Here is an 11,639-nt window from a genome sequence, read left to right on the forward strand (position 1 = left end):
GGAGCAACCACGAGGAAGAGAGAAAGGCTGAGAAGCACCAGTGAGGCTGGGAACAAAGAGCCCACGCTTCCTCTCTGGCCTGCACCCTTCAGTACACCCCCATCAAGAGCTGTGGGTGAACAAAAGCAATGAACTACTAGCGGGAACCACCACGGAGAGCGAGCAGGCAAGGAGGAACGCGCACGCACGCGCGCACACACACAACACGCGAAATGAGCAACGGAGGGATTACGAAGGTGCTGACAAGAACATTTCAGCCGAGGGGAGGCGGAGGGGACTTCAAGTCAAGAGCAAGGAATTGTGTCAGCCCCCACCCACCCAACCCCCAAATTAATAGACGGAAGACAGCATCTTCCCGCCCGCCCGCCGCCCCCATTATTTTTGGCTTCGCGGCTGCTTGGCGGAGCAGGAGGAGGGGAGACTATATAGGACGGGGGAGATGTGTGGAAAGTACAGTAAATGAAAGCTACGGCTGGGAAAACAAGGCAGGGGGCTGGCATGGAGACAGGCTTCCTTCGACCCCCTCCCACCCCCACTCCCTCCCGGGTCGGACACCTGTGTGCGTGTGGCAAAGAAAAACAGTCGTGAAGAATTAAGCCCCAGAGGCGCCACCGCCCGCTTCCTTACTGGCGCCTCAGAAAGAGAAGAGGGCGAGAGAAAGGGGGAGAACCGAGCGAGCGACCGACTGGCTCCATGGGCTCCGCCCCCACAAAGCGTTCAGTCCTAGCAGAGCCCCATCTGAGGAGAAAGGCGGGAAAGGGGGGGGTTTGCCTCCCTTCTGTCTCCCCAACTTTCACCCCAACGTTTTCCCCTCACGCCGTTACCGTTGTGAGTAGCGGTCTCATCTGCTCCCCTGCCCGCTCCTCCTCCATGGTACGCCGAGGCAACGGCGGAGAGGAAGGGCAAAAACCCGGCACGGTGTCGCTGTGGTGCGCTTAACCGCCGGGCTACGTGAACTGGGGTGGGGGAGAGAGAGGAGGAAACGCAGGTTGCTTCGGTTGAAGGTGGCGGCGCTGAGGGGAACGAAAACTGCCACTCGGCCACTCTCGCTTTGCAATCGTCCGAGGCGAGCCGGCAATCTCCGCCTGGTCACGCCCTCTCCTCTTTCGGTGGCCCGATTGGCAGCCGTCCCAACGAATCAGAGGGAGAATGCGGCTCCACCTCTAGGCTGAGAGAACGTCGCTTAGGGCAGAGGAGGAGGAGGCGGTTGCCGCCTTCTCTGGTCTTCTCAGAGGCGGGTGCGCGGGAGCCTCGATAGCGGGGCGGGGGGTGGGGAGTGGTGGTGGGCGTTTCGGAGCCGGGCAAGGGTACGGCGCGACCTTCCTCTTCACGCAGGGGGAAACGTCCCCACCCTGACACGGTTCCTCTTACGTATTACTTAAGCAAGAAAAGCCCGAAAGGAAAGGGGCTTTCTTTCTTGAGTAGGCGCGCCAAAAACTGAGCCGCGTGAAAGGAAGGAAGCGGATAAGTCAATTAAGGAGGCTTCCTGGCGAGGGTTTTGACGTGCGTTCGCGGAACGGAACGGGGCTCCAGAGAAGACGCCGGCTGCCCCGTGGAACCCTCCCGCGTTTTTTTTCCCCGTCCGTTTTTCTGTCTGTTTTCTTTCCAAAACAAACACAAAACTCACACACACACACACAACCAGGGTGAGGAGAATAAGGCGCAACCGCAAGGCTAACTTTAGCAGTGTAAATATGAGAGCCAGGGTCATACATCTCCCTTGTCATGCCCACAGTTGGGTTTACAGTCGCTCATTTTCCCAGTTCGTCTTCGCTACTTGCTCCCTAAAAAAATGGGCTTATTGAGCGTTAGGGCATTTAGAGGTTGCCTATATAGAACAAAGGGCAGAGCTATTCCCTTTTCTTTTTTTTCTTGAATGAGTTGCCTTTGTTTCAGAAAGACAGGATCGAAAAAATGAAGGGAGAACGGCAAAAGGAAAGCGGCAACTACATCCTCCACATATGTCAGTAGAAAGCCCGGTCGTGAGGTTTTTTTCTTAGCATAGAACTGCCCTGCTTCAGTATACTGCTTTTTATGAGGGCTTTACATGAGTAATCTAGTAATCCTCTCTTAGTGACGCTACCCCTAAACGTTTCTTCTTTTTTCTTGCCTCGAGGATCATTTTGAGACAGAAGGTTCTTTCTACTCATCATGAAAATATATTCAGTGGCTATTCTTTTTCCATCACAGATTTTCCGTGGTAGACAAAAAGTTGGAAGAAATAGTAGGAAAACCTGAGAGGTCTGCAGATTGAAGGTGAGGTCATCTTCCTGCAAACATTTATAAAGGCAGTGCCTTTGCACACACTAATTAACTGGCTGGAGAGCTCGGTAGTTTAGGTATCTAGAGTTTGGGATTATGGTTCTTCATTATGGTGTTTCCTGCCAGTATAGCCAGCCTGTGTGGTCTTGGGCAAGCTTTTATTGTCCCCTGGTGCCCCTAGAAGAAGCTGGGAAAGCACACTTCTGAGTATTCTATAGAGAGGGAAAACCCTGAAATAGGATCAGCATACTGTAAGTCAGAATTAAATTGATCACACATTATCTTTATTATTATTTGCACAGCAAAAGCCTTCTCTGCTGTTGTTGTTGCCACTGCTGTTGTTAGGTGTTGTCATGTTGCCTCTGATTTATGACAACCTTGTGAATGAGAGATCTCCAAAATGTCCTGTCCTGATCAGCCCTGTTGGCTCCCAAAAACTCAAACCTATTGCTTCCTTTAGGAAGTAAAGCTGTCTCATACTTGGTTTTCCTCTCCTCTTGCTGCCTTCAAGCTTTTCTAGCATGACTGTCTTTTCCAGAGAATCTTGCCTTCTCATGATGTGCCCAAAGTAGAACAACCACTGCTGGCACCCCAAAAATCCATTAAGGGTAAAGTATGGAATAGCTGCAAAGTATCTCTGTTTCATTCACAGAATTTTACAAGAGCTTCTAGCAACACCATCCTCCACTCACTCTCCACATTATTTTTTTTACCACGATCTCCTTTTTTCCTTGCTAAAAATTAGTTAAAGAGAAAAACAATAGCTACATTGCACCTTGGGGTTGCCAGGGTAAAGAGTCCTCCATTTGGAGCTTGCTGTATGTGGCCCCAGATAAGCTGACTCAGCCACTCAAGGTATTTTTAGGTGGAATACACTTCTCACTAGCAATTAGAAGACAGTGTGGGTCTTCCCCCCCTCCCCATTTTTCTAATAGAAAAAATATGGAGGTGGGGGAAAAGGGTTGCGAGTGGAGGATGGTACTGCCTGCATCTCTCATAAACTTCAGTGAATGACACAGGACAGTGGGATGAAAAAAAAGTCCTCTCTGGAAGAGCTGTTAGTATTCTGTGTTTAAAACAGGAATAAAACTGACTTCCTAGGAAAACTCTTGTGAATATAATGGGTGCTTCCGCATGAAGAACTCCTACTATTCAGAAGGCATTGCACAAAATATTCCTCCATCCTGGATATTAATTGTTAATAGTGTGGAGTATGGAAGTCATAGGAAACCATACGAGTATCACAAATGGAATACTGGACCTCTGAAAAATCTGTAATTGCAGAACAGAAGCCTAATCTAGAAGCACCTTATGTTTGTACAGCACTTAGAGTGGTTTAATTATCATTAGGAGATATAATAAATAGTATTATAAAATTTAAATAGCTCTTCTGTCTTTGAAGTTGGAATAATTGATGGATGTGTGTAGGCCTTTCTATCATGTCTAATCAGACTAAAGTGCCACTGAGTTTAGTAGCTGGCATTTATGCCTAAAAAAAGGAAGTGTGAGATTGTAGGCTTAGGAAAGGGAGTGTGATGAGGACAATGATAGTGGAAACAAGAAGTGTTTGAATATTTATATCTGAATCTTTCTCCTTATATTTTGAACTACAGCTCTCATAAGCCTACCTGGGCTAATAGAAGCTGCAGTGCAAAATACATGGAGAGTACAAAGTTGGTAGTGATACTTCCTTCGCTAGATGTGAGCAGTGGTTTTCTCCTGCTTTCTGGCCAGAGATTGTTGTAAGTAAAATTACCAAGTCAAAATGGCTGTCTGCATGCAGTGAACATGTTTTCTCAATGAAATGCATCTCCCATCTCCTTCCTCCCATAGTTCTTTCCAGCTGCCCTTAACCCTTACATTTTCAAAAACAAAAAAATTGGGGGTGTGTGTGTGGAATCTAATAAACAGCATACTTGAATGATTAAAGAGAGAGAAGACTGATAGTTACCTGTTTAAGGAAATTATATCAGGTTTATATTAATCATTCAATGGTACATTTAGACTATAATTCTGAGGCTCTTAGGATAGTGTCCCTGGTCAGTCCCCCTCCTTTGAGGTTGAAGATGCATGCTCAGTGTATGGGGGATGTGGATCCAGTCTTAGATCACCAATTCCCTCTCCAGAGTAAAAGGTCTGACCTAGAAGGGAGGCAGAAAAAGTGGGCTATTGAGAGTATGCCACTGGCAGAGATTGGAGATATTGGATGTAAACATCAGTCTCATCATGGGCCAACACTATGTTCCCAACATAGTAAGATTTAGACCCATTTTGGAGCTGATCTAAATATTTATCTTCCATTGCCTGCAAAACTTTACGTATTTATTTATTTTAAGCAAAACTGAGAGGAAAGGAATGATTTTTGCCCCTGCTGGCAGGATGTGTGCAGTGCTTAGGAAATGCCAAGGTTGTTGAGAGCTACAGGGGCTTCCCATTTGTGTGTGTGCGGGGGTGGGGAGTAGACCTTTAGTTTACTCAACATGATCAATGGATAAACAAAACTTCGAGGCAAGTGTTTTGAATCCAAACCTAGTGTTTGCATGACACAGCAGTTTGGTTATTTAAGTTATAAATCATACCTCTACAGACTGTGCGTAGAGGATGATGTATAAGAAAAACATTAGAATGTCACAGGGGAAGGAAGCAAAACAGCCAGAGGAGCACAAACCTCATGCAGTACAGTAACATTTAAGAGCAGTATTAGAATTAGTCAGTAGCAGAACATTGCATAATAATACAAGTATGACAGAAGAAAATATTTAATGGCTATAAAGCAATATCAGAAAGGAATTAATTTCACTGCCTTCAAGTGTGAGTTCCATAGTTAGGATGCTGGTACCAAAGCATCTCAATACCAGAATATATTTACAGGATCATGTTTATCTGGTTTTGCTACAAGTGTAGCTGGGTCTATAAATACAGTACCTAAGTATTGTATCACCTAATAAAGATCATAACTAATTACATCTATCTTACAACTTAAGGTATTATTTGTAAGTATTTCTGTAGAAACAACATTACACAAGACAACACTCTTTTCTGTCTTTCCCATGACAGTCCGTTCTGGAAGATTGTATTCTTCCCACACAGACTCCTTCCACTGCTCCAGGGAGTGATGTCACTCCCAGCTGCTACACAGCTAAGTTAAAAATGACTTTGGACAGCATTTTGGCTTGGTACCAATGTCCCTATTTAATATATGTCTATTCTCTAAATGGTTTAAATGCTTCTAGAATTAGTGCTTCCACTTTAATACCATCAGGTCCCTCTGCCCATTAACCTTTCTAGCACTCATTGAAAATTCATCATTCTGTTAACATTTATTGAGAGTTATCTGCTGGTATGGATGGTTAGCATGCCGCTGCTATTGGCCTATAGCGATGACAAAATTGGAATTCCTCTTCACTGTCTCAATAATCTCTTTAATTTCTACTTTCAAACAGGTTCCAATAAACTGATTATTTGTTAATTTATTTCACTTATATCATACAAATCCTCCAATGCATTTGGGACAGGCTTTATAAACTTATAGTATTCTATTTTATTTTCCCCACAACTGTGAAAGATTCAGTTGACAAAAAGTGAGTCATCAGCCCAAAGTTATCTATTGAGCTCCATGACAGAGTGGTTATAGAATTCACTTTCACTTTTCCATAACACGGGGGTGGGGGGGGAGAGAAATGGATGACCAGTTAGATTTGCTCTTATCAACAAATAAATTATCAAGGTGTGGAGTGTCTGTGATTCTTTAACTCACAGCAAACACAGTATGAAAGCACAGGCATACTGTATATAACAAGAACCAAATAAATGTACAATCTAATGTATTGTGATACCGTAAAGACTAAGCTTTATTTCAGTTTGAACGTTTATAGATTACATTTCCATTCCATAAATACACAGAGTAAAATGTTTAACTACAGGTTTATAAATATACATGTATATGAAGGTATATGAAGTCACAGATAATGATTTTTTTTTAAAAAAGTAGTATAAGTAATGAACTTTGAGCATGCTAATTACATAAGCATCCTGACCATAGCTAGAGTGACTAACTGTCTATCAGGTAAGCATAGTTTTGTTTTTGAAGTACAATTCACTGCTAATATGTCAAAAAGAGAAGGGAACCTCCCTACATATATTATTGGAACATGATGCATCAAGATGAAATGAAAATATTTGAGATAGGCAATTAAAAGCCTAGGAAATAATTTTAAATACAATTCAGCCGGTGGGGGAACAAGCCATGTTAATAAGACTAGTTACTGTATGCCTTCATGTCAATTTAAATTTATGGTGCCTGTTCTCCAAATTTTATAGGTATAAAGGACTCAGAAATGGCTTAGCATTCTCATTTTCTGGGGGCTCCTCTGGGATTGTGTACCTGCCCAAGGGTGGCTCTTCTCCTGGGAGGCACAGTGGTTCTTCAGACCAGTGTGCCATGTCAGTGAGCTATCCAGTTAATACACATTAAGACAAGAAGCATATGTTTTGTGATGTTTTCTTCTCTTTTTTGACAATTACAAGCAGACACATCAATATAGATGGCAGTCCCTGAATTCCAGAGCTGTACAACAGCTTCTAGAGTGAGTGTCTGTGATGATCATAAAATTATAAAAGCACTGAGATCTTGTTCTTTGCAAAGCAACTGATGCTGCACTTGTATTCAAAGTTACCTTTCAAGGTGTTGGACGATAGAGATGGGATACACAATATTGGTCCGTGCATGAAATATTTTAGAGACCCCTGCATTATTTATATAGATTCATGACAGAATTTATAAGAGACATTGCACAATGCTACATCAAGTTTACTAGTGAACAAATAAGCATGTATAATAAACATTTTATGCAACACAATATCTTCTTAGTTCCAGTAAAACTTTACATTAATTGTTTGCCATTGACACTCCTCATACTGACTTTAATAGGATTATTCATGTTGGGAAGATCAAAATGAATTTGCTGTGCTGTTTATTAGCAAGAATTAGTGTGAAGGCTTAGCTTGGACCATGGTTTACCACAGCTGAGCGTCAGAATCTATTTTTACTCATTGGCCCAGGACATAAAGCATAGCATTATTAGACGCATCAACATCTCTTACTAAAGAAGGCAAATACCATGTCCTGTCGAGCATCTTTTTGAGTTTCTTGTAAATCAATTTCTCACATACATTTTTGACAGGATAACATTAAGTACATTTTCTGTATCATTTTAGTATGTTGATTTTTTAGAATCAAAATATGCCTTGTGTGAACTCTGATAGTGACTGGTAATAGCAAATTATCACAGGCCATTGTTTGGCCCCAACAGCAGCTCATGTAATAACAGAAGGAAAGAGTGGCCTCATATTGTTGTCATTCATCAAAAATTGATACGCAATTTCAGGCACACTTAGTAGGAAGTAAACCTTATTGAAGTCAGTGGGATGTACTTCTGAATATACAGCACATGGAGGGGTTATTCTGTAGATGTAAGAATGAAGCTTTATTTCTGAGTAAGCACAATAGCAGTTAAGAAATAGTTTGCAAGCTCAGTAGTTCAACTTTTGAAATGAACCACGAGGAAATGCTGTGGATACATATAACTTGAACTCATTGAAGTTAGGATACAAATGTAGCAAGCAAATAGCATAAACTGGCATTGTGCTATCTGGTCTACATCCTATTCAGGATTAGCAGACAGAACTTTCAGGTACAGCTCCCAAACATTTTTGAATCTTGAAAGATTTCACCCAGTAAGATGGTCATTAGCTGTGGGAAAGGTTTCTAGATGTTAGACAGCCTTTGACCCTAATAATTGAGTAAAATAAAATGTTAATTTGATTTAATATTTTAAGTGAAGATTTTAAAGAAATCTGGCAGATGAGTTTTAGACTAAGGCCTAATCTACATTTATGTTTGCCTCACAATAACCTCTGTTCTAAATGGATTCAATTTAGAAATCATGTGACTGTCATGTGGTATTTGAATCACTGTTGGTGATTTATTATTTCCTGCTATCTAGTATAGCGCTGTATCGAATATTAAGAATGTTTTAAAAATGTAGACAGGAGCATTCACATACGTAGACTTGTTTTTAATGAATCAATTCCACAAATGGGGTAAAATAAACAGACCTCTGGTGGAGGACTAAAAAACTCTGTTGCACAGAAAACCCTGATTCCCTGTCAAATTAACCTTTGTTTGCAAATACATTGTGTAATCACCCAAATTTAAATTGAGTTAGAACATGCTAAACACAATTTAAATAGGAGCTTATTTTGTTTTGTTTTTTACTAATAGGATCAGGCTCTATAGCAATTCACAGTAATTATTTTTCTCAAACAGAAGAAGATAAATATAAAACTGGATTTCCAGCTATGTAATTGGGTTGTAGTGTGGCAAAAGTACTAGTCCATAATCTCTGTCTCTGACACTTTCAGACAGGGTTGGGAAAGACTCCTGTAGTTTTTGAAATTGAGGATTTGGTGAACATGAGAGTAGATAATGCTGCACTGGATGGAGTAATATCCTGGCTTGGTGAAAGATAGCTTCATATGTTCCTAATCCTAATTCATTCATTTTCTAAACAACTATATAAATTGCTTGCTTTAATAAATAATTGCAGCCCTTGAATTATGAATATCCTATGTCTATTTACACTATAGAATTTTTGTCTGCCTAAAGGAGCAACCATGAAATGAAGGGTTATGTCTTCTTTCTGTACACATAAGCAGGACACTAAGCAAGATACTTCCATGAAAATACAGAATTCAGTGGTTCTTATATGTACGTAGCAGGTTGTGAGACTAAAGCCTTACTAAAACGAAAACAGATGTTAAAATTATATTTATATTAAAAATATATCCTCAAAATAACCCACTATTTTATGAATGCTTTTTTGGATTTACATGTAGTTTGTGATTACAAAATTTGAATATTCCACTTATGGTTGACTCTGGATGCAACTACATAGTGAAGGAAATGCAAATTCATTCACATTCATTCACTGTAAAGTTACACCAGGGAATTCAGGTCTGTTCAATTTAAATGGCCTCAAAGGGAGATAAGAGAAAAGGTCAGTTAGCACCTTGTTTGCATGTCTATTGACACTACCTAAACAAGCTGTAATAAGGGTTTTCTCCTGTTGTTTCTTCTTGCTAGCTTTGTATGCATAAGTGCTATAGTGCATCAACATTGGCATCAAGCTAGTTTTTTAAAAAAATACTGTATATATATATATATATAAGTCTTGCTGGTTTTGCAAGCCATTTCTAAGCTGTATATTTAAAAAGTCTTGCCAAGAGGGGTTTTGCTCGCCCTTAAAAATAATTGTGTGCCATCAAGTCCATTCTGACTTCTTTGGGGGGTTTTCTAGGCAGAGAGTACAAAGAAATGGCTTACCATTCCATTTTCCTAGGGCATCCTGGGACTGTGTAGCATCCCCATGGTCAATCAGGCTGGCTCTTTTGGGATGCACAGTGAGGAACTGAACTGCTCGTCCTTAGCTGTAAAAGGGGGAGGGGAGAGGGAAAAAAGGGAAGTCTTGCCAAGACTTTCTGAGAAAGGCTTTGCTTCACCTTTGCTATTAAAAAAAGAGGATATGATGGGTTTTACTTGCTGTTCCTGCGTGTGTGCTGCTGTTGCAACCTGTCTGCATCAGTGCAAGCTATCACATGCTTGATGCAAGGTGAATCAATCTGTTGTTTAAAAAGGTAAAAGCCTCGCAATGGAGGGGGAAATTATGGATATGGGGAGGGGGACTCTGGTCTGATACACATGTCCCTTTGCACTGTGTGGTCAGTGACAAGTTACATAAATCAGCCCACCCAAAATCTGTAGCATTTTTTCCCCCAGTGTAGTCACACCCTCTGTGAAGGTAAATGTAGACCTTAAAAACTCATAAGAAAAGAATTCCCCAAAGTGTGGCATGGCTACTCCTTAGCCTGAAGCCAGTTCTAAAGGATTTAAAATGAATGAGAGTAGAAAGCAGAATGACAAACCTATTTATAAACTTAAGGTCATGACCGATGTACGTGAGACTACGTGCCCTATTATCTCCATTCACTGTGTTTATACTTCATGACCTATTAAAATACTAGCAGGTAATTTCCCTTTCTAACAGAGACAACATTTGCATGTGCTGTTTTTCACTCTGGCATGTTTGTTTAGACTTCAAAAAGTATATTCCTACATTGTCTCTTAGGTTACAGTTAAAAATACAGCAAACCCAATTCATTTACGTTTTAAAAGGGAATGGTATCTGTGATTCAGTGTCACAATGCAGCCTGTATGAAAAATGACCTTACCAAAGATTGCTATTGATTAGTGCTTATTCCACCAACTTCTATCAAATGCTGATGCTACCAAGTTTTTACCCAAAAAAAGCGATTAATGTTAACCTTAGTTCTCTTCTAAGCAAACTGGTACAACAAGATTACTAAAACCTGAAAAGACAATTCAAGGTCCTTGCAGGTCTCATGAATAATCTACCATATTCTCCTTGGCTTCATCTTTTGCTAGCCAGATGTTCTTCTGATTGTGTCTCTGATTTATCCAGGTCAGATATGGGGAATTTGTGGTCCTTGAGATGTTGTTGTGGAAACACCAACATTATCTAGTGGTGAAATATAATGACAGTTCAAAAATGTTTGGGCAGCCACACATCTCCCATCCTGCACCACACTCTGTCCTTTCACAAAGAGATAGATAATCTGACAAGTAAAGATGTGCAATCTATGTCTTTGATTCTTAAATGTAAATAAGACCTGCCTTTAATTCAGAAATTTTTAATATTTTCACACTTATTTTCTTGCCTGAAGCAGTGGATTGCAATAACTCACATTGAAATAAACTTGTTAATCTTAAGGATGCCACAGCACTTTTGTTTTCCTTCTCTTACTGTTATTTAGTATTTACTTAATTGTTATTTCATTTTTCTTTCTTTTCAGCTCCAATGGATTTATAATTTTAAAACTCTAAGCAAAAAATAAAACATTTACAAGTGCCTTTTTCATAATTCAGTTTGAGATTGCTTATTGTGAATAAGCAGCCAAACTTTGCCATCTTTGGGTGTGCTTAGATGTATGTTGCCTTCATTTCTTATTTGCAATGCAAATTAACAGATGCACATTCTATCTTTGAGTTGCACTTTTCCAAAGGAACCAACAGGCAGGAGCAATTTCTTTTTTGACAACTAAATGAATCCTACAAGGAATAAGAAGAGTATTCACTGCTCATTCTCCTGCTGGCCCCAAAGTTACAGAGGCTGCTTCCACTTGCAATGGCTCCAAGTCTCAGACTACTAATAGACTACTAGTGTAAACAAGCAAGCACATGTGATTATGATTGAGGTGTACTGAAAACAGAACAGTGTCAAATAATGTAACACATGGGG

The 11,639-nt window shown here is 40.6% G+C and overlaps 1 protein-coding gene and 1 long non-coding RNA gene across 5 annotated transcripts in view; one reads left to right on the top strand and one right to left on the bottom strand.

The window, feature by feature from the left end:
• SLC4A7 (solute carrier family 4 member 7) overlaps positions 1 to 1,083 on the bottom strand; it is a 114,134-nt gene extending 113,051 nt beyond the window's left edge. For all 4 annotated transcript variants that reach the window (XM_020807891.3, XM_073003430.2, XM_078377319.1 and 1 more), the window contains exon 1: positions 825 to 1,083. In XM_020807891.3, coding sequence (XP_020663550.1) covers positions 825 to 872 — 48 coding nt within the window. In that variant the 5' untranslated portion in view covers positions 873 to 1,083. The remainder of the gene's footprint in view (positions 1 to 824) is intronic.
• On the top strand, positions 97 to 11,236 carry LOC140708170 (uncharacterized). Its single transcript, XR_012088341.2, has 3 exons — positions 97 to 236; positions 2,191 to 2,256; positions 11,194 to 11,236. It is a non-coding gene; the product is annotated as an uncharacterized LOC140708170 (long non-coding RNA).
• Positions 11,237 to 11,639: the final 403 nt, after the last annotated feature.

The sequence above is a fragment of the Pogona vitticeps genome, chromosome 6 (genome assembly GCF_051106095.1).
Source record: "Pogona vitticeps strain Pit_001003342236 chromosome 6, PviZW2.1, whole genome shotgun sequence".
NCBI classification, from domain to species: domain Eukaryota; kingdom Metazoa; phylum Chordata; class Lepidosauria; order Squamata; family Agamidae; genus Pogona; species Pogona vitticeps.